General features: G+C 39.4%; 1 protein-coding gene across 1 annotated transcript in view; it reads left to right on the top strand.

Annotated features, from left to right (window-relative positions):
* Positions 1–237: 237 nt before the first annotated feature.
* stag2.L (stromal antigen 2 L homeolog) overlaps positions 238–23,737 on the top strand; it is a 65,778-nt gene continuing 42,278 nt past the window's right edge. The window contains exons 1-2 of the mRNA XM_018228685.2: positions 238–779; positions 22,128–22,263. Coding sequence (XP_018084174.1) covers positions 22,223–22,263 — 41 coding nt within the window. The 5' untranslated portion in view covers positions 238–779; positions 22,128–22,222. The remainder of the gene's footprint in view (positions 780–22,127; positions 22,264–23,737) is intronic.

Here is a 23,737-nt window from a genome sequence, read left to right on the forward strand (position 1 = left end):
GGCTCTCGTTGGGATGTGACTACGATTTCACTTTATGAGACAAGGATTTATATGGAAGTTTGGACTATTGCCTAATTAGTAGAACCGCACACCACAGACAATAGATGTAAATTGCCCAAAATGTACCAGCACAATGCGGTACAGGCTGCAGCAGTCATAACCAGACCTTCTGGGCCTCCTGTTTAAATAAAGTCATTTCTTTCTGCAACTGTCTGACAGTCAGTACTTCAATGGGCCCCACTATACAACTCAGCAGTTGCTGCTTACACCCTTTCCCTTGTGTATTACTGAACTACAACTCTCCCAGGGATCTGTGCTACAGAAAAGGGTATCAAGGAAAGGTAACTCGTTCCAAGATGAGACCAAACATAGCTGAATATTGAGGAATAGGATAAAGAGAGTTGTAGTGGAGCAATACCGAAGGAGACACATGTGGCGATGCTTCATCATTCCATTTTGGAACGCTGGGATTAAGGGAAAGAAGAAAGAGAGCGTATTATTCGCTGGGTGTCGCTGTTTCACAGGGAGAGTTGTGGGCTTTGTGTGACCGCCAGGTGGAGCCCGTACGCCTCATTCGTCCCCCCAGCCGCCAGAGAGCGAACAACTCGAGCCGAGCCGCTGCCGAACTACCTTCTTGTTTATTTCTATTTCCCCGGAGTAGGGGGCTTAAACAGCACCGTCGGATTGACCCAAGTGGCTTCTCGTCGGACGCCTATCCATACCTTTTGGAATTAGCAGCAGGCCGCGGGACGAGGCCCTCCGTGTGGGGGGGAGCCGAGGTAAGTTGTAAAATGGCGGACTCGGGCGCTTGGAAGTTTCTGTGGCGGTGCGGCCTAGCTGGTCATGGGGGGCGGGGAGAGAGCCGGGCTGGGCTGTGGGTGTTGGGAGAGCGTTTGTGCGAGACATTCGAGAGGAATATGGGGCACTGGCAGGAGAAGTGCGGCCGCGGTCCTTGGCGGAGGAGGAAGCGGCCTTTCCTGAAGAAAGACCCCCGCGACCAAATTTGGAACATTCCTCTCCTTCCTTGTGCTGTGTGCAGCGGGCTATCGTAAGGCGTTACCACGGCGGGTTATGGAGGGGGGGTGCACCACTAAGTGTACGTGTGGACTTTTCCCTCCCAAACCTTTTTATTAATGTTTTCCAACCATCGGAGATGCAGCTCCCAGGAATGAAGTTTGTTTTGGCGCCAGTTATTCGTCGGTGTTGATGAGAGCGGCCCACTCTATTTTTTATATTTCCAATAAAAACCATCTTTGGTTCTCCAGTTATTTTTTCAAGCTGTGTCTGTGTGCAATTGTTGATCGACAACACTCCTCGGCATGCTGGAACTCTGTGTGTTCTACGTGTAGCTGGGAGTTCGAAACAGTGCTTTAACTAAGGACTAGAAACATTTATCCCCTCACAACATCCCTGTGGTACAGTTACAAAGGCTGCTGGGAGTTAATATCGCCTCACATCCCTGTTGTACTGTTGCAAAGGCTTTGGGGGGCTGCTGGGAGTTAATATCGCCTCACATTCCTGTTGTATGTTGCAGAGGCTGCTGGCTTTGCAACTGTACAACAGGTAGGTGAGGGGATAAATACCAGCAGCCCCCCAAAGCCTTTGCAACAGTACAACAGGGATGTGAGGCGATATTAACTCCCAGCAGCCCCCCCCAAACCCTTTGTAACTATACAACAGGGATGTGAGGGGATACATTTTACAAAGGCTTCAGGGGGCTGCTGGGAGTTATCCCCTCGCATCCCAGTTGTACAGTTGCGGATGGTGCTATATTCTGGCATTTGTTTTCTTCCTAAAGAAGCAATATATATGTGTGTGACTGTATACCCCCAGTGCTGAGGCTTTGGGCAGCTGTGATGGGTAAATGTGTGGCTGGCATTCATACTGGATAGCTGTTAGACATGGCAAATGTGGGACATGATCTGATCAGCTGGCTCGCATGATACAATGTATCCATTGGAAAGAGAAGTAACACTATAGCAACCTACTGGATATGCTTCCCATTCCCATGCAATTTGTTTTCTCGGTAGCAATAAAGTTGCTGCAACAGCTTGACCTTCAAAATGGGGTCAGCTCGGCCGGTGTGACCAGATTCCTCCCATTCATATAGCCGTGAGTCTTTCAGGAGACTGGTCCGTGCGACTCGCTTCCACTAGAGCGGGATAAGTGCGTTAACAAGGTTTTTTTTGTCTACACTTAGGCTGTCTTGATATATTGTTGCCTGCCCAGACTGATTGTTTTTATTTTGTGGCGCTTGTCCTGCTAACACTTTGTCACGGTGACATCCCTGTATTTCTTATGGTCAAAGTTGAAGCTACGCTGGTTAGAAATGGTCACGGCTCAACATGGAAAAAGTGACTTTACTGAAGGTTGATCACACAGGGAGCTTTGTCAATCGGGCTTAGGGAGCTCATAGCCGTTAACAAGAAGCCCTTTGTGAGTTCAGTAGATGGGCTGCAGCTCTGGCACCAGGATCTATGTTAAAGAGGCTTAAGCAGTGCGCTAGAAATGTCTCTTTATATAGGAGAGATTCTGGAACCCTACTAGTAACAGTATTCGATAGGTTCTGTTCTCTGCTTGTGACCAATCTCGTACGTACAATAGTGAATGCGTTTATAACTTGAGAGTGCCAGTCTGATTTGTGCTCCAGTTCTCTGGCCTCACAAGCTGCTCCTATATATCCCTTGCGTGCCAGTCCACCGCCCATATTTGGTGTCATGAGACTCTCGCCTCCCAGGGAGCTCCCTTTGCTTCTTTCTTTAGCCACGCCCCAGATGTTTACTGTCAAAAGGAAAAAAAAAAAAAAAAAAAAAAAAAGCTTTCCTCCCTTTTGTTAAGAAACCTTTTAGAAGGGATTACACCCATAATAAAAGTCATCTAATAAGGATTTAAACGGCAGGACGACGGCTGATCAGTTTTGCTCTTTTGATTCCGTGACTATTGGAACGACCGTGTATGCACAGAGTTCCATTATTCCCAGTTGTACTGTTCTACGGGAGTTTATAGGTCGGTGATTATGGTAGAAAGCCAATGTATTTTGAGCAGTCCCTAAAGCTTCCACAGTTTCTAATCATGCACGCTCTCCCTTTCATTCCTGCCTCTGTGTTGTGTATGCAGCTAACCAGCCTGTCAGGTGGGGTGGGGGTGGGATGTGACTATCAAAATGCGTCACACTACCATTGGGACCTTCAGGGACAGCCTGCTTTTTCCATGTTGCCACACCTCTCTCTCTTTCCTATTTGCCAGGTCTGTTGGGCAGGTGGGGCTTCCACTTGTCCCTCTTTTCTGTAACCCTGTGTGGCTTGACTTCCAGACAAGCTTTGTATTTGCTCAAGCACTGCCTATTTGCTTGTTGAGTTGACGTCGCTCTATCTCTCCCTTTTTTTCCCCCATTGCTGGTTTATGTTTACCTGGCTATATTATAGTAGCAAAATTAGAGATTCATTTTAATTTATATATATATCTCAAGTGTATATTCACATTGTTAGTGGCTTTAAAAATGTAGCCGCCAAAAATATATTTTCCTAAATAACCATTGTAATGTCAACCTTTTCCAACTCACAACTGGTAGATGTTATTTGATTGTTATGCTATTAAACCACTGGTAATGCAGCTGTAAACATTTTTTTACTTCCTTGTTTTGTGACAAAAAGTCGTTTTTTTGGTTTGGTTTGACCAGGCACAATGAATCGGCTGAAACCTGCTGAAAAGGGGCAAATATTGAACCAAATCCTGGATTGGGTGCATACCTAGAATAAAGTACCCCCTATTGTAAAATATTAGGATATTATAATTTACCACAGCATTCCATGACCATATAAAAACGCTAGGCCAAAGGCCGAGTGTTTTTATACAGGTCATGGACAAGACAAAAACTGTGGTACCATGTTAGCCAGTAGCAAAAATAACAAATAAAAAAACAAACAAATACAAAAAGTATTGTAGAAGTGATACCTATATTGGCTAACAATAAAAAAAAAAATACATTGCAAGCTTTCGGAGCACCAAGGCCCCTTCGTCTTTTATTTTGTATTTGTATTTTGCCTGACGAAGGGGCCTTGGTGCTCCGAAAGCTTGCAATGTATTTTTTTTTTATTGTTAGCCAATATAGGTATCACTTCTACAATACTTTTTGTATTTGTTTGTTTTTTTATTTGTTATTTATACAGGTCATGGAACTCTGAGGTGACCTCTAATAGCCTCATATTTTGCAACAGGGGTACTTTATTATAATACACATGTCAGTGAGTCATGTGACACAAATGACATCACTAAGCACTGTTTCTATAATGAATAAAGTACCTACTTTTGGAAATTATAAGGATATTATGTTACAGAGGAGTTTTATGACCATATAAAAACACGATGCTGAAGGCCGAGTGCCTTTATAAAGGTCATGGAACTCCGAGGTTACTTCTAATATCCTTATATTTTGCTTCAGGGGGTACTTTATTTATTATAAATACACGCTTCAGTGAGTCGTGACAGAAATGACATCACTAAGCTCCGGTTATAACCAATGACATCACTAAGCACCGTTTATAGGAATCATTTACAGGATATTCATGTTCATGATATTCATACTCTTGTGTATTATTATAAAGTAAAATGTTTCTTGTATCATTTTAGTCCCCTGTTGCACTTTGCTTTATAACGATTCTTTTAGGTTTTAGTATAGTTTTCTCTATGCATTTTCTTTAATAATAGCAAGGAGCTTTTTTTTTTTTATTTCTTCTTCTTAACAAATGTGTATAGAACTAAGCAGTGAAGTGTAAGCCAGAAAGGATTTTGTTTGGAGAGGTTTATTTATGTTATGTATCTAGCCAAGTATTAACAGCTATTGCAGGTTGGGCTAAATACCTGGTAATTTGGTAATATTAAAAGGGCAGTTAACTATCAAGGAAGGTATGCTTTTCAAGTTTTAAACCACACGCAATGACTTTTCATCCAGGTAATGTTATATCTATAGTAACTATACTATAGGTCAGTGATCCCCAACCAGTAGCTCGTGAGCAACATGTTGCTCTCCAACCCCTTGGATGTTGCTCCCAGTGGCCTCAAACCAGGTGCTTATTTTTGAATTCCAGGCTTCGAGGCAAGTTTTATTTGTATAAAAACCAGGTGTACTGCCAAACAGAGCCTCAATGTAGGTTGACAATCCAAATGGGGCTACCAAATGGCCAATCACAGCACTTATGTTGCTCCCCAACTCCTTTTACTTCTGAATGTTGCTCACGGGTTCAAAAGGTTGGGGATCCCTGCTATAGGTACTAAGCTACTATAGACTTTATTTTAAAGCTGCTTTTTAAGAGGTTTTAAAAAAAAATCTATGTAATATTCCTTTCTATTGTATATGCTCTGTAAACCCAGTTGCTGACTTCCTTAAAGTTTGTTTGATACATCAGCTGATAATGACTGTGCAGCATCAAAGAAATGCCATTAACTAATATATCCGTTGCCTAAGTTTGGGCCAAAGCTGCTACGCAGTGTATACATATTGGATTGTAACAATTGAGAAAGGTATTGGGGTTACTGTGCTGCTGTTGGTAAAAAAGAACCTACTTAATTTTTCAACCTTGCTTTTTTGAAAAAAAAAAAAAAAAAAAAAGTACATAGAAAGCAGTTGACAGATGTCACTATATGTGGTGTACAACTTGAAATCTCAATTTTTTTGCCCAGCCATTACAGCCCCTTTAAAGTGGACCTGTCACCCAGACACAAAAATCTGTATAATAAAAGTCCTTTTCAAATTGAACATGAAATCCAATTTCTATTTTTTATTAAAGCATTCATAGCTGTTGTGAGCTCATTTAAAAATCTCAGCTGTCAATCAAATATTGTCTGCCCCTCCTCTATGCCATGGGCATAGAGGCAGGGCAGGCAATTACATTCACTTTCCATTCAGTACTTCCTAGATGTCACTGCTCTCCACACATTCCCCCGTTCTCTTTACTATTTAAGTGTATAGCCAGTGCATGGGGATGGACATTGGGTCCCCCATTCTGGTGCACAAACAAGATTCTGAGATGATTCAAGACTTGTCTTAATAACAATGTCCACAAAAATGGCTCCTGCCTGCTTGTTATAATTATGAATTCCCAGACTGAAGGAAACAAGATTCAAATAATTTATATAGTGTAATTAAAGTTCATTTTGCTTGACTAATGTGATAAAATAGGATTTTGAATATTTTTTTTGGGTGACGGGTCCCCTTTAATTCCTGTCAAAATTACACTCAATACCAACTTCCAAATTTTATTTTTATTTGGTATTGCGCAAAGAATGTACACATGCATACTGTTAATATTTAGAGCATCAAAGCATGTTAGCACTTCATTTGAACCATTTACCGCTTGTGTAATCACCATGAAATGTCCAGCGAAGCACAAATACCCTGGAAAGCCTGTGCTAGGGTTAATTTGCTTGGAGTTGCAGTGATGCCATTAGCCATTTAGTTTGTGTTCCTGTAAATACAACAAGGGGTCTATTTCATGCTGTGTGAAAAGTGGAATGAGATATTACCGGGATGTTATACTCATAGCAACCAATCAGATCTTTGCTTTTGTTTTCTAAAGGTGGCGATAGACGTAATAATTACGATCGTTCTTGGAAAATATCTTTCCAAGAAAGATTGTTCGTTTCAATACCCACGTGTAGAGCTCAATCGTCAGATATACAGGTAGAAGCAATAGAATTCTACCTGTATCTGATGATTCATCACTAGCAATGGCCGATGTTTGGGGGCCTTCAAAGGCACCCAATCAAAATCTTCTGTCCAGCCCGATCGAAGGAGCGACCGATAGCTAAGTCTCCTGCTGATATCGGCTCTTTTCCCACCATGCACGCACCGAAGAGGGGGGTCTCCGTGGGGGGTATGGGTTTTTTTTTTGGTTAAAATGTTTTTCTCCTTTAAAGGAACAGTAACACCAAATAATGAAAGTATTTTAAATAAAAATATAATGTACTGTTGCTCTGCACTGGTAAAGCTGTTGTGCTTGCTTCAGAAACATAACTATAGTTCATATAAACAAGCTGCTGTGTAGCCATGGGGGCAGTCATTCAAAGCTGAAAAAGGAGAAAAGGCACAGGATTACGTAGCAGATAACAGATAAGCTCTGTAGTATACATTGTGATTCTTCAGAATGTATCTGTTGTCTATCCTGTGCTTGAATGGCTGGCCCCATGGCTACAGTTGGGCAGTTTCTTTACATAAACTATAGTTTATGTACAATTTATAGTACAATTTTACCAGTGCAGGGCCAACTGTACCATATATTGCCATTCCTTTAAACGCGTTAATTTTTTTGTGTTAACTGTTACTTTAATTGTCATGCATAATGTTTCTCAGCATCAAAGTACGGGTATGCAACTGGTTTTCCAGAATGCGTGGGACCTGGTGCTTTCTGGATAACGGATCTTTTTGTAATTTTGATTTTCGTGCCTAAATTAGAAAACCATTATTACATTAAATAAACCCTATAGGCTGGTTTTGTTTCCATTGAGGGTTAATTTTATCTTAGTTTGGATCTGTTTTATTATTACAGAGAAAAAGAAACTAATATTTAAAAATGTGGATTATTTGGATAAAATGGAGTCTATGGGAGATGCGCTTCCCTTAATTCAGAGCTTTCATGATAACTGGTTCCCGGATAACCGATCTTATACCTGTACCATTTACAACAATAGCATGAGATGAGTAATGGTGGCCATACACGGGCAGATAAAGCTGCCGATATCGGTCGTTTGGACCGATTTGACAGCTTATCTGCCCGTGTATGGGGGCTTCCGACGGGTCTTCCCGATCGATATCTGGCCACGATATCGATCGGGAAGGTTGGATTTTTACCCGACCGACCCGTCTGAGCCGCTTGGCGCATCGTAATTTGATCGTTCGGCCATACGAATTCGAATTACCCCCGATATAGCCATGCTGTTTAGTGGCATATCGGGGAAAGATCCGTTCGTTTGGCGATGTTGCCAAACGAGCGGATCTTGGAGTCTATGGCCACCTTTACACTAGACTGGGGCATTTTATTTTTCAAGAAAATTGATGGCTGCAGTTATACTAGTACACTTAATTTATTTGGTACTGTTAAAACCCATTTGTAGATATATCAGCAGAAGGTTGTTATTCTGTATCAAAGTATTGAAGTCAAAATTAGTTTGTACATTGTAGGGCTTTGTAGTGTTTTTAGCTGTTCTTTGGAACTTTTGTTTCATCTATATAGCAGTATGCCCCTATGTGCACTCTGTAGACAGAAATAGATACTTGTAAATTCCCAATGGGATGCCCTGGCAGTGTAATTAAAGCCGTATTTGATTTCTTGGAGGATTTACTGTACAGGGATGTTTGTGTTATTAAGTGTTTATATTTTGTGCAAAAAAACTTGTAACGTGTAAGATTGTGGTACAAATACAATTTGAGTGAGTCATCTTTGATTAGTCTGTTGCTCAGGATTATATATTTTGTCAGCTACTTAACCCGTCTGGTGGTTGTCTAGCTTGCAGAACCCTGCAGAGGCAGTATCTCTTACCAGAATCATGAAATATATAGTTTGTTGAACCATAAGTGGAATTTGCCTATTGACTTGTATTGTAAACTTTACTCTGAAACCAAATTTAGTTTGGCGTAGTTGCGGGGTGTAGAACTGCATGCACTGGAATTTCTGTAGTGTGGGACATTATTTTAATTTGTATTTTTAAAACCCTATCATTTAGGGCAGTGCTGTCCAACTTATTACATGTAGTGGGCCAATTATTTTTCATACTGTATGTTCGAGGGCCGAATGAAAGTAAAATCATAGTGTTGTACAGTGAAGTCTATGGAACTTTTGTGCTGACCCTTAAAATCCTTTGGAGGCCAACATTCGGCCCCAGGGCCTCTAGTTGGACAGCCCTGAATTAGGATTTATGCTGAAGAGAGGTTGGAATACATTAGCAAGTGGTTTCTGGCACTACTTTTTATAGTAGGAGGTGCACAGATTCTCTGGAAAGCAGAGGGTCGTCATATTGCAAAATCCATGACTTCGCAAGGGAGAAAGGTGAGGCATGAGCTGCTTTATGCTGTGAGTTTACGGCTGGTGGGGGAACTGGTCCCAGCAAGTAAAGAGAGATTATCATGTTTACCTTTTAATCTGTAGAATCAAATAGCAAATTATGAACCATGGAACTGTAGTTCTACCCAATCTTCCAAAAAGAGATTGGTTGAAAGGGAGAAGCTAAGGAAGCATTCTCAAGCATACCAGGTCCTCTGATCTTTAATAAGCCTTGTGCGTGATCCTTCGGGTAGAAGGAACTCAAGGAACTTCTCCACACTTTTCCTCAAGAGATGAAACAATATTTTTTGGAGTTGTGCCCCCTTTGTCAGGTGAGTTTGGCAGACCCATTGGATTCGCCTTTTAGTGCTTGATCCACTGCAGTGGATCCTTGCACAGTCAAAGCCCAGCTTTAGAAAGTTTAGTCTTTGTATATATATATTTTTTTTACAGTTGTTTCCTTTCTTTTTTATTTGTGAGCTCCTCAGCCTATTTTTTTTTTTTTTTTGTTGCAAGCTGCAAAGAACACACTCATGAGTCACCATAAAATTTTGCCTCTTCTGACAGGCTAATCCCAGTATGAGTCAATAATATGTAGTGTGTAACTGGTAAATCGTATGGCAAAGTGGTTTTAGCAATCACCTGAAGTTTGGATGCATTTGAGGCTGTTGGTATACTTTGTCTAGTTTGTCTTTCATTTTGCATTGTTAGGGGAAGCAGTATGGTATCTCAAACGAATAAATATGCAGATAAACCTCTGTGTGTGAAAATCTATGATCATTATTTTATGTAAGAGAAAACATAAAGGAAACCTGAATAAACAGGTGGCTTTTTCTTCTTCCCTCAGCTTGCTTCTCCATGCCAGTCTTTAACTGATGTGCGTTCTGAGTGCATCCACTGGAGCTCGGTGTGTTTTCTCACTTCATCGCTCTTTTATATTGGGCTTCTTATCTCTTGCAGTGAAAATAAATAAATGTCTTCTTGTACCAACAGACAGAAGAGCAGTGCCTACCCTGTGCTTCACCTGTCTTCTAAAATTATGGCATGTTTTGTGCCTAAATTAGTCACAGTCTGCCTTTTATAAAAATTTAACTGTTTTCTTTGAATATGTCTTGATATAACTGAATCAAGACAAAATGAACGTTTAACTAAAACATTTATGAGGTGTCATTTACCCAAATATAACTGGAGACATTTTACAACAACATTAATCCTTTGCATGTAGTTTCTACCTGCTGGCAAGCAAAAGCTTAAAGTGCCAGTAATGTAGAATATATGTTTACTGACACTTTTTGTTTTTAGGATGACAGTCACATGGGCAGTTAGCATAAAGCAATGTGACGTCGCTCCTGGGACTTGATTATCCCAACAGAGATCCCAAATAGCAGACAAACATATGTTTGCTCTTTGGGGATTCCCCACCACCAGTGGCGGATTAATATCCGGTGTATGTGTACACAATTACGCACAGGCGTATACACTTATTAAAATTCCTTTTTAACCCCTTTGTGTCATGTTTTGTTGAGTAGTTCAACAAGAGTTAAGTCAGCACTCATACCTTCCAGTTGCTTCAGTCTGGTGCAAGTCTCACAGTTTCCACCTTGATCTTGTTTCCCAAATTTTATATTACAGACCGCACCATTCATAGATGTATTTTCTTAAAACGCCTTTAATAAGACATGGGCTCTGACCCAGACAATCTTCAACGTTTCAGACCGGCATCGATCTTTTATCAAGTCATTTTTTGTTGAGTAAAATACCTGATCAGCTAGTCATGCTACATCATTTATGCTGTTTAATAAATATATATATATTTATTTATTTATTTTTTTTCTCGTCTATTGAGCTGTGAGATTTTAATATGCCTACAGGTATCCAGATCCGGACACAGATCTGTATCTACTGTGCGGAATGCTTGGGATCTCACAATTTGTATCTCTATACCATAAATCTGTTATAAATAATCCAAACGTTTAGGGGCAGATTTATGAAAGGTTGACTTTCGAATTTATGTGGATTTCTTTTAACTCTTAATAAATTACAATGTACGCACGACTCGAATGAGATGTTATTTATAAAAAAAACTCGAACGTCTAATATTCAATCGAATACAAACGACAAATCAAGTTTTCCTCCAAAAAAAAAAAAAAAACTCGAATGACAGGAAGGCAATTAACATCTTCAAATGGTTCAACGTCCCTCTGCCATTGACCTGTACAGGAACACGGCAGGTTTTTGGTGATATATTCGAATTAGTATTGTTTTCAGGGTTGAGGTGTGATAATCAAGCATTCAAATTCGAGTTGGTGATTTAAAATTCAAATTTAAGTTTTTTCAAAAATTCGAACCATTCAAACCTTAATAAACCTGCCCCATAAAACCCAATAGGATTGTTTGCCACTAATATGAAATTGTGCACACGCTACTATTTTATTATTCCAGAGAAAGAGAATCATTTGCTAAAGTTCTTTGGACACAAACATCTACCCATTTAGAATTCGTCCGAATATTTATTTTCAAAAAGAAATGAAGTACACCTACGATATGTGCTATTTTTGTCCTTGAGATCTAAAGTATACTGATGCTATTCTTTGAGAATTGGTAGGTCACTGTTGTGGATTTTTGATCAATGTGAGCCAGGAATCTCCTTAACCATACATACTTGGTACAGTATGGGCATACTTTAGCTATGTGGCTTTCCTTTTATAAAAAACATATTTATTATTATTAAAATCAGGAGCTAGGCTGACCTAATTGGGGACTGAAGCCTGTCTTTGCTTGTGTGACTGCAGAGCTGTGATTGGCTATCCGCCTCCTATTGTGCTTCTGAATGTGGCTCACTGGTACAAAAGGTTGGGGACCCCTGCTCTACATCATGCTAAAAGTTAACTTAAAGGTGCACAACCCATTAAAGTGGTGGGTACTTGGATCAGGAAACTAACAGAATGTTACTAATGGAAGTAGTGAGTAGATTAAAAAAAATCACTGGCTGTTCTTGAGCAGATTATTTTTTTGTACAGCGGGATTGCAGTAGTGTTCCATGTGACCGCTGATGCTTCTTGTTTTTTGTTAGTACAGGTATGGGATATGTTATCCAGGAACCCTTTATCCAGAAAGCTCCGAATTACAGAAAAGCCATAGACTCAGTTTTATCCAATTAATCCAAAATTGTAAAAATGTTCCCCTTTCTCTGTAATAATTATAAAACAGTAACTTATATTTGATCCTAACTAAGCTATAATTAATCCTTGTTGGGTTTATTTAATGTTTACACGATTTTGTTGATTTAAGGCAAAATTAAGGAAATCCGTCAAACATCAGGTCCAGAGCATTCTCGATAACCATGGTCCCATGCCTGTATTGCACATTTATTGTAGGATTTATAATGGTGGCCATAGACATAACAATTACGATCTTTCTTGTAAAAGATCTTTCCAAGGAAGATAATTCGTTACAATACACACGTGTAGAGCTGAATCGTCGGATATACAGGTAGAAGCAATAGAATTCTACCTGTATCTGACGATTCAGCACTAACAATGGCCAATGTTTGTGTCCCATCAAAGGCACCCGATCAAAATTTTCCGTCCAGCCTGATCGACGAGCCGACCGATATCCAAGTCTTCTGCCGATATCGGTCAGCTCTTTTTCCACCATACACGCAACGAATATCGGACGAAAATTTGTTTTGTACGATATTATCTGTGCGTCTATGGCCACCTTAACACTAGTAGGTGTGAGACTAGACTACAGAAGAGCTACTTTTTCTTCTGTTGGTAGATGATCATATCTTCACTGTGCTATGGGATCCAGTTCCCAGGGAGAAACTGATGCTTTGGTTGACACAAGCAGGTGTCTGATCACATCTATACTTCTGTTTAAGGGTTTGCAGGTGTAAATGTTAGTCTCCCATAATGCCATCATTTTGTTCCTTCCAGAATATGTATTGATACTATCATTAAAATAAAAATCTTGTAATTTTTTTATATTTAAATTTGTTGCAAAGCAGTAACTTTTTGAAGACGTGGGTTTGTTTTTGGATCATTTTTGTTTTCTAGGATAAAATTTAGGGAAATTGGCAAATGCATGACTTGTTGCGTGTTATACATAATGAAGGTTCCGTTGCAGGACCGAAATAAAGTCGAGTGTTGTACGCTGCGAGCTGATAGTGTGCTGTGTGGTCTCAAATGTATATTTTGATCGTGCTGTGTAGTTGACACTAATCGGGAACTGACCTCTCAGTTATTGGCAGGGTCTATCTTGTACCCTTAGTGTATGTCTTTATTGTTGTTTTTGATTTGTATGGTCACTACTGTCTTGGCTCTAGATAATCATAGTCGTAGATTGCAGCAGTAAGCTCATATAGGCCAATAGTGTGGGTTTATTTATATTAATTTATATTATTATATATTATGAACTTTATATATATGTAATATATTATCTACGATATTATTTTTTTTTTTTTATAAGTTTGCAGTTTGTGTGTGATGATTGAGTGCCTACAACTACACTATTTCTAGGCAATAACTTTTATATAAAAAAATGTTTTCCTTCGAGAGTCCTGTAGACAGTCACGAATGGCATTTCTATACAGCGTATCTGCTGTGTAAATGTGTGACTTGTTAGTCTACAGCAAGACCAGGCTATTCTCAGCCTGCGGATAAACACAGACTGAGAAACAGTAAGGTCTGACCAGATCAGCTCCTCGCAGGTGGAGAGCAGTTGGATCCTTCTCCTGTGTGCCCTTAGGCTAGGGCCAGACGATCCTTACAAATGCGGATTCTCCACAGGCGGCGAATCTACTGCCCTGCGACTTCCATTGTCTTTGTAACAGCGGGCAGATTTCGGTGCAAAATGCCTGTGGAGAAAGGCAAGCCGAGATCCGCACTCGTTCTGCTATGCGACAATCAAATTTCATGCAAAAATTTGCCAGGTTCCCAATATGTGCCAACAGCTTGTTTCATGTCTTAAAGGAATTGTTCAGTATAAAAATAAAAACTGGGTTAATAGGCTGTGCAAAATAAAAAATGTTTTCAATATAGTTAATTAGTCAAATATATAATGTATAAAGGCTGGAGTGACTGGATGTCTAACATAATAGCCAGAACACTACTTCATGCTTTGTTTCCACTGTTTACCAGTTAGTAACCAATCTGTGACTTAAGGGGGGACACATGGGTCATAACTGTTTGCTTTTGAATCTGAGCTCCATACTAAGGATCAATTGCAAACTCACTGAACAGTTATGTCCCATGTGGCCCGCCTTAAAGTCGATGACTGGCTCAGAGTTAGAGAGCTGAAAAGCAGAAAAGTAGTGTTCTGTTTTATGTTAGACATCCAGTCACTCCAGCCTTTATACATTACATTTTTGGCTAACTAACTATATTAGAAACATTTTTTATTTTGCTCAGCCTATCTATTTACCCAGTTTTTATTTTTACACTGAACTGTTCCTTTAACTAGTGGTATGGGATCCGTTCTCCAGAATCCTATGGACACAAGGCTTTGCTTTTGTTCTGAATTGATGGAAAGGAAAAGTAACTTTTATAGTGGCAAATTATGATGTAAAATGTGGGAATCCTACAATCTGGAATGTGATTGGGGCAGCATTGTGGCTCAGTGGGTATCCGTACAGGTTTGCAGCTCTGGGGTCCTGAATTTGTTTCCAGCTAGGGCATTATCTGATTTAATGGCATTGGTATTGTCCACACTGGCAATGTTTGCTGCTGTACAGAACACCATGCCATTTGCTGATGGGATTGTTTATTTTAATGTGGTAAGATCGAATGTATATGTTTTTAGAGCAGGCTCGGTGAAATAATTTTGTTCCTTTCCATTGGAGCCGTTTAATTTTCGAGCAAATGATAGACTTCTTCTTATTCATTAGCATAAGATGAATGATCACCAAGTGTTGTGTAGTGTCACTGGGGTTTTTCACTCTGCTACAGTGCTAAGCTTTAGCTGATGAAGCGCTGAGGGGTTGTCCGATTTTAGATGGTGGTGGAGAGAATACAATACATTATTGGGTAGGTCGTTCGTTTGGTCGGCATCTCTTATGGATGATAATTGTTCGTAAATCAATTCAAGTCATGGTCGTTTAAAGAGGGGTTGATGTGCTGTTGTTTCCTATTAGAGGCGCCCGGTCCTCTCCTCCCCCATTCGCGCTCGTTTCCTTCATTGTTCGCTAAATGGTCATGTTCTCAAGTGGATTTAGAGTCGCTGTTTATGAAATGGTGGTATTTAAATATTGTTGGTGTGTGTTGTGTATATGAATAGTCCGTGCACCGCGGTGGTGTGCTGGACGTTGTGTGAAGAGATAAGTTGATGTCCCAAAGTTAAGATATTAAGGTAGTTCAAAAATTGCTAGACCTTCTTTTGCATTCTTGGGAAAGGATGTAAGTCTTCTAAAGAGTCTATTGGTACAAACTAATTGACGTGGTTTCTAGGCTGGAAGGCTCAGCTAAACTCAGGCACACATAGTGTAAGCGGGGGGTGCTGTATAGCAGTAGCTATGGCTATCTTCACACTACTTATGATTTTATGGCGACGAGACGGAAAACTGTTAATACATTACTCTGTCCTATAGAGTCTCTTGGCGTGGGATGTGCGCGACGATGCTAGAGCTTCTGTTTTATAGTTTGACAAGAGCGGTATCGTATGAATGTGGCATAAAGAATTATGAATTTTTTATGACCGCCTAGTGGTCCTATTAGTCATGGATCCGAAAGTCTGTGACATAGACCAAAACTGCTACTGCGATTGGTCAAAATATGTGTGACTGCTCAGGTAGCGTTCAATAACCATGTGCTCTGTACATTGGCATTATGTTGAGTATAAAGTGAGCCATACTATCGAGCAGATGCTGCTTGTTGTGGCAATTTTTTGCGCAAACTTCAGACGAAGATCTCTTCTCCCGGAGTTCAATATGGTCCCTACTGGTCATTATTTTGGAAGCGTTTGCGATACGGTCTTGATCCCGAATTGTTGGCGCCTAGGGAGAACGATCTGGATCAGTATTGAGAGAGGCAATACGGGACGGCCGGATCGCACGGAAACCGTCATCAACGCGAGACGGATGCCGACTTTGGGCAGATATCGATGCAGGGAATGCTCCCGTTAGCGCGGAGGACCCCACACCCACTCGCTCAATTTAATATTTTAGTATACAAGCCCGTATCGCCACCTTTAGTACAACTCGAAATTAGTGAAGTTAATTATGCCCACAGTGTGAGAGATAATGTTGCAACAGCACTGGAAACGGAAATACATTAAATGTGTAGAGATTGTGAGTATAAAAAAAAGATAAATATCAAAGTTACTGACGGCAAAGTTTCATCTTTTCCCTGCCATTTAAAGGGAGTATGGTGGTTTCATACGTTTTGTGTACTATGCACTTGCACGGTTGTGGTGGCTGCACACATTTCCAGATTATGTTTTTGGAACAGTCCTTTCTCATATGCTCTTGCGACGCGCTAGGGTGTTAAGAACGGAATCAGGTCCATAGGCAGGTGAGCTGTAGGCACATAACAAATAAAATCTGTCTTAGGAAAAAGTAGCCCCTTTGAAATGCAAAGACTGCTTGATGAAAAAAGCTATGGAAAAATATGAACTTGAAGCAATGAAAGGACTTCATATGTCTGCAGCATCCGAAAAGTTAGTGGTTTAGTTGAGTAGCAGTTGTGTGTGAGGCTTTTGTTAAATTTCTACATGTTAATATTAAGATTGTATTTATGATTTGAGCTTTGATATGTAGAAATACCCTTAAAGTGGTGCAATCGGGGGCGGGAGGGTGGGCCCTCGAAATTGTTCGAGTCTATGTGGAAACAGGATAAAATAAAAAAACCAACTTCGATGGTGTTCTTGCTCTGAATGTTGTAGGAGTTTTCAAGTGTCAGAACGCAATCTGGAAATCCTAAAACTAACTACACAAGAACTTCTCTCAATATGTTGGTCAATGGGACCCACAGCCTGAAGATGACTTCTAACATCCGCACATTGGACAGGTTTTAATTAGTAGTTCTTTTTATTCAGGTATTGTCTAGCTTCCAGGAGGTTAGTAGATAATATCTGTCCAATAAATTTATGAGTCCTTTTTAGAGCCCACAATAATGAGCTTCGTGCAGAAACTAAATCTTGAAAAACTAAATTTTCGGTGAAGATCCCCAACTCGAAACTTCACGATAAATTCGGTGCCCATTGGTAATTATTTCAGTATGCTGGCAATGTATTTTTTGGGTTTAAGATACTGAAGGAAAGCACCCCTGTAACCTCATTATAACGTTTTTGTTTTTCCTTTGGATTGTGTGCCAGACTGTATTTATACTGAATTTAGTTTTTGGCAAGTAATATTTGGCCTTAGATTGTTTCTTTTGTATGCATTATTAATGCACATTTTATTTCTGCGTTGCTGATGGAGTTTTTTAAGTTTCCACAACATCTTAAATATGATTTTAAGTGCATGCTTACTTTTGCTAAAATGTATGTAGCTTGTTGTCTGTAGGTGGCTGTATATGGGGCTACTTTGCATCCAGTGCCTTACTGGCACCTTTTGACTCTGTAACTGTTCTAAATGGATACATTTAGTTGATACATTTCTCATCTTTGTCCCTGCTGAGCAGAATCCCTGAATATCATTAAAGGCAGCTGTTAGAATTGATACAACAGTTGCTAATATTTCCACAGATGCTGCTGAGAAATGTATAGACTAAATGTAGCAAATTGTAACCGTCCAGAATCTGCGCCTGAATTACTGAGCTGTGAGACTGAAACACCAGGAACATTCAACTTAAATTTTGGGGAAAAAGGTCAACAATAAGAAAAAAGGAAAACAATTGAAAAAAAGTTTTTAATTCTGGCAAACAATCTGAAAACAACTGAACTGACAAATATTTGTTAAGCTTAATAGCCCATTTAAAGGACCAGTAACATCAAAAATGTAAAAATTTTGTTTTTTTAGTATAGATTAGTATACACGAAAAAACAAAACCCACCAAGACAAATTAAACTTTAAAATCGCAAAGTATTTATTAAGAAATAACGAACAAACTCTGATTGCGCTCCTCTTCAGAAAGCTATTGGGTGATCCATCGTGTGGCACTTGATTTCTCCTCCCTGCCTTCCTTATAGGAGATAGCCAGGGAAGAGAAATCGAGCGCTGCACGATGGATCAACGATTGACCATAGAGCACGAAAGGGTTGTGTGAGTTATTAGAAAGTGGTGTTCTTTTACTGTGGTGGAACTCAAGCACAAATAAGTCCATATTTACTGATTCATATTGCCCTCCCCAGCCTAATGTGTCCTCCAGAAAAATATTATATGAGAGAATAGATTTTACCTATTAAAGCGTGTCTTATCTCTGATTAAAATAACATTTTATACTACAAACATTACATTTGGGCTATGAAGGCTGGAACAGTTTAGCAGTGGGCTTTAGTCTCTTTCCTTTATATGACCAATCCCAATCACACTGTGTAAGAAAACTGTTTTAAATACAGTTCTTCTATGATAGATATTGAGATTAGCCTAAACTATTGTGCATGCACTGATCAGTTCAAACAGGTCTTTTCCCCCCTTGCCCCAGCTCAGCAAGTGTTCCATGGCAAGACAAGGCCATTACAATTTGAATACTTTTAACATATTTGCATACATTTTTCTGTATATACATGTAGATTGTAAACTCTATGGGGCAGGGACTTTCTTTCTATTGTCTCTTTAAAACACCGTATTTTAATGAAATATAGTCACCATCACGTTTCTCTCTTATTATTGCTTTGACCCCTATTAATCTATTGTTGTATGGCTTGCATAAGTAGCACTTTATATAGTAAATAAAATATCCCTATTGTAAAATATAAGGATATTATAACTTACCAAGAAATTCCATGACCATATACTGGTCATGGAACTCTGAGCACTAGCTCTAGATTTGGCACACAGGAGTCAACTGCTCAAAAAATTCTGCGGTATCTTTGCTTCCTATATGAAGTTTAATTTCTCTGATAAGAAAGAAAAGGCTAATTGCACATTTATTCTTCATTTTTTTAAAGGGGAACTTTACAGGGAATGAAAATGTAATATAAGCTTCAGCATACTGACACATGTAACAGGGCTACTGTGTCTAATTCGAGCAGGCTGGTGCGCTAGTGTGTGGAATATGCCTCCTGCAGGCGATAGTTGTTCCCTGTTATCGGACTGAGCAGGGAGGGCGCTTGGTCTTGGTGTGTTTCTGATGAGTATTCGTAATCACCACTGTGGTGGCAAGTGTAAGTATGCTCGTCACGACGTGTGAGCAGAGGTGGAAACGACTATGAGCACTTGATAGGAGGGTGTGGTGAGTTGGTCTCGGGTGGCTTGGTACAGTGGAGTGTCTGAAATTACCTGACCGTCGGGTGCTGGCGGGAGAACTCAGTTTGAGTGAAGTTTTTAATGCCTACCGTTTAAGACGCAGGCGTCAAGTGGAGGGAGGGGAGAGGATGCAGATGTGGGCTTGGGGAGAGCTGGGTGGGTGTGGGTTGTGCGGGGGCCCTCTAGTCTGGACCCTGTCACGCTTTGTTGTGAATTTGTGATTTTGGAGACTCGAAGATGTACTTCTTGGTACGAGGTCGTGTTGAATTGAGGCTGAGCATCGTGGACGTATTTCAAGCTGTGAATAAGTGTGTGGTGCAGACTTTGTGAGAGGTGGAAGTGAGTGATTGTGACGTCGGTGGTTCTTTGGGGTGTAGTGAGTGGTCGTGATGTGAATTGATGGGGTGAAGCGTGTGTTGTTGTGATGTTGTGTGGTTGTATGGATTTCTCAGGTTGTGGCGGGCGGAGATGAATGTGTGCTTGATGTGCGGGTAGTGTTGTGATGGGTGTATTGTGAGCGGTGGCTGGATGAGGTATGTACTGCTCCGTGTGTGTGCGTCGTTGGTGAAGGAAGTCTAAATATAACGAGAAGAATTACTGTCTGAAATTATCAAGTTATATCACTATCCCTCTTCTCACTTCTCTCTTTCATATTCTGGACGTCACCCACGTGTTGTCAGATTATTCATTTGACAGAACGGATAATATTCGTATGATTTCGATTACGACATAATAGTCATATAAGCTCCTTTTACTAAGCAGTAACGATGCATCAGAGCTCACTTTTAAGAATCTATATGGTATAAATTAAACTTTAATAAGTGCTTCAAAGTAAATAATGTGGTTTCTAGAGGAAATAGGTGTTAAGGTTTAGTCCAAAATTGTAATTAATAATACAGATATTATTATTCTATCATAATAGCCAAGTACACTACTTCTCTGGCTTTGGGCAGGGCTCTCTGTGGGTTGTTTGCACCAAGTAACACAATCTGATCCTGAGAAGGGGACATGTCTAATGTTCTTTTGATCTAGGCTAATGGCCTTAATATATTCCAACTGCACTGAAATTTATGGCCATGTGGGCACCCTTAAAGTCACTGACTAACTCAGAGTTAGAGAGCTGAAAAGCAGGGAGTAATGTTCTGTTATGTTGGACTTCCAATTACTCCAGCCTTTATACATTACATTTTTGGATAACTAACCACTTTTTATTCTGCACAGCCTATTTATTTACCCAGTTTTTAGTTTTACACTGAACTGTTCCTACAGCATGTCTCTCTACATGCAGAATTTTTGCAAAAGGCAGTTATTTTGTTAGATTTTGTTTGTACTAGAATCAATTATTTGAATGAGCTCTAATACATCTGCTAGGAAGCCAGCCCCCCCCCCCCCATAAAATATATTGGATCTAACTGTCAATGAATATCTGACACCCACCTCCCTCAAGAAGACAGAATGAAGAGAAACAGATGCTGAGAGAGGAATAGCGAAGATAAACTTGATTATTTCAGAAACAAGAATATCTAATTGATTGTATTTACAACGTTTCTTATTTCAATACGATGAAGCGTATATTAAATGTTAATTTTCACGATAGTTCCCCTTTAAGCTGGCGCTGCTGATTGCTTGTGATAACGACCAAATTGAACATGAGCAACAATGGGAGACGTTGGGAAACTGGATTCTTTTGTCTATTCAGTCCAACTGTTGTCCTGGATTGCCTAAATATTTAGCCTGTTGCATAGCCAGCTTTACCTTTCATGCTAGCATTCAGCCAACTAAGTAGGAAGGAATACAAAATCATACCGGCAGATTTGTCTTATTTGAAAACTGTCCAGCACCCAAAGTTAAATATAACCACTTTGTGTTCCCCAGTGCAAATATTTATTTCTTAATTATGTGTCCCCTATCAACCTTTACAATAATGTTTGTTTTTTGCTGCCAAGAATTTGGTCAGCCTTTGGATGACCTGTCATTTGTTTCTTTGGTTAGCCTTAGGCTAGAGCTCCACCTTGTGATCTTCTAGAACAGGAATATTTTCAAAGCTGAATGTAATGGCACGACCGCAGAGTACACTTGCATGACAAACCTTGGCATCCTCATTATCTGCTGATGACACAAGTACTTTTTGGCAAATCGTGGAATTGTCGCTTTGAATGTTACTGCTTTGTATTTCTTATAAAAACCAGAGCACAGAAATACTGACTATTTTTCTTGATACATATCCGTGTCAATCTCACTACTCTATTAATGTTTTGTTTTATATAAAATTCGGTATTTAGAAGTCAACTGTGAATAGTGCATTTTTGTATTTGGTCTGTTACCAGCAGTTTTCCTGATTAAATGCTCACTAGTCCTCCTTGAAAGCACTTCTGCGTGGACATTTATTGTGTTTTAAATAAATTGCTCAACTACTGAGCTATTATTTTTATTTGAATGAATGTGTTCTTACAATTATCGGTGCCCATCACAATTTCATTAAAATTTGTGTTCACAAGCACACAATCGCATGTTCGACATGATGTATTTAACAGATATTTCCTGCCTTTTTATAGGGCTGCAATGCTCCTTGTTTGACTTGCAAATTAGTCTTTGTTTTATTGGCAAAGCTAGGAATCTACATAAAAGTGCCATTAGAAAGACTTGCAATGTTGTCATTAAACAGCTTGCACGTGCCTTTTTAATTCTTATTCATTTTGCAGTAATTATTATGCATATATTTGTACTGACTTTGTTTTCACTTGTAGATCCACAAGGGACTGAGAGTATTAAATACTTCAGTCGGAAAGGTTTATGAACCAACAATTCCAAGGGCATTGGGTTTCCAGAAGATGATAAAGAAATGATAGCAGCTTCAGAAATACAAGACTTCAGTCTCCTCCAGTAAGTTTGTAGAAACAAGGATTATTTTCAACTTGAAGTGTTGTTTTGAGATTTTACTTTAAAATGGTTGTTCACTTTTAGGGTGATGTACTGATATTCTGAGACCATTTGCAATTTTTGTTATGGTTTTTGAGTTATTTAGCTTTTTATTCAGCAGCTCTCCAGTTGGCAATTTCAGCCATCTGGTTGCTAAGGTCCAGCTTAAATTAGCAACCATGCACTGATTTGAATAAGAGACTGGAAAATGAATAGGAGAGGGCCTGAATAGAAAGACAAGTAGTAAAAAAGTAGCAATAACAATAAATTTGTACACTTAAAGAGCATTTGTTTTTGAGATGGAGTCAGTGACCCCCCATTTCAAAGCTGCAAATAATTAAACTATTAAAAAAAAAAGACCAATTGAAAATTTGCTTACAATTGGTCATGCTATAACATACTAAAAGTTAACTTAAAGGGGTTGTTCACCTTTGAGAACTTTTAGCATGATGTAGATAGTGATATTCTGAGATAATTTGCAATTTGCTTTCATTTTTTATTATTGAAGGTTCTTGAGTTTAGTTTTTTTATTCAGCAGCTCTCCCAATTTGCATTCTAAGCAATCTGGTAACTGGGATCCAAATTACCCTAGCAACCATGCATTGATTTGAAGAGACTGGAATATGAATTGGACAGTGCCTGAATAGAAAGATGAGAAATAAAAAGTAGCAATAACAATAAATTTGTAGCCTTACAGAGCATTTGCTTTTTAGTCAGGGGTCAGCGATGCCCATTTGAAAGCTTCAAAAAGTCAGAAGAAAAAAGGCAAATAACTATAAAACTATATATAAAAAAAAAATAATAATAAAGACTCTTATTATACAGGTATAGGATCCCTTATCCGGAAACCCGATATCCAGAAAGCTCCGAAATGGAGTCTCCCATAGACTCCATTTTATCCAAATAATCCAAAATTTTAAAAATGATTTCCTTTTTCTGTGTAATAATAAAACAGTAGCTTGTACTTGATCCCAACTAATATACGGTATAATTAATCCATATTCGAAGCAAAACCAGCCTATTGGGTTTGTTTAATGTTTAAATGAATTTATAGTGGACATAAGGCATGAAGACCAAAATTACAGAAAGATCCATTATCTGGAAAACCCCAGGTCCCGAGCATTCTGGATAACAGGTCCCATACCTGTACAGCTGTTTGATTGGATGCCAGTTTACAGAAAATGTAAACAGTCGTGTCAAACTCCTGGTCACTTTGCTCATAGGATCTAAATTTTCCAGAAATACATAAAAATTCTGTGTAATCTGTGTAATGCTGACCTTTAAACTCTTCAGATGCTGGAGGCCCACACTTTTGTCAAGCCTGGTCTAATTTCTCTGGGAATACCTCATTTCTGCTTTGTGTACAATACTGCTGGCAATTATTACAATAATGAAATACACTGAATTCTGCAGAAGGTGCAAGTGCCATTTGAATACT

This window comes from Xenopus laevis, chromosome 8L (genome assembly GCF_017654675.1).
Source record: "Xenopus laevis strain J_2021 chromosome 8L, Xenopus_laevis_v10.1, whole genome shotgun sequence".
NCBI classification, from domain to species: Eukaryota; Metazoa; Chordata; class Amphibia; order Anura; family Pipidae; genus Xenopus; species Xenopus laevis.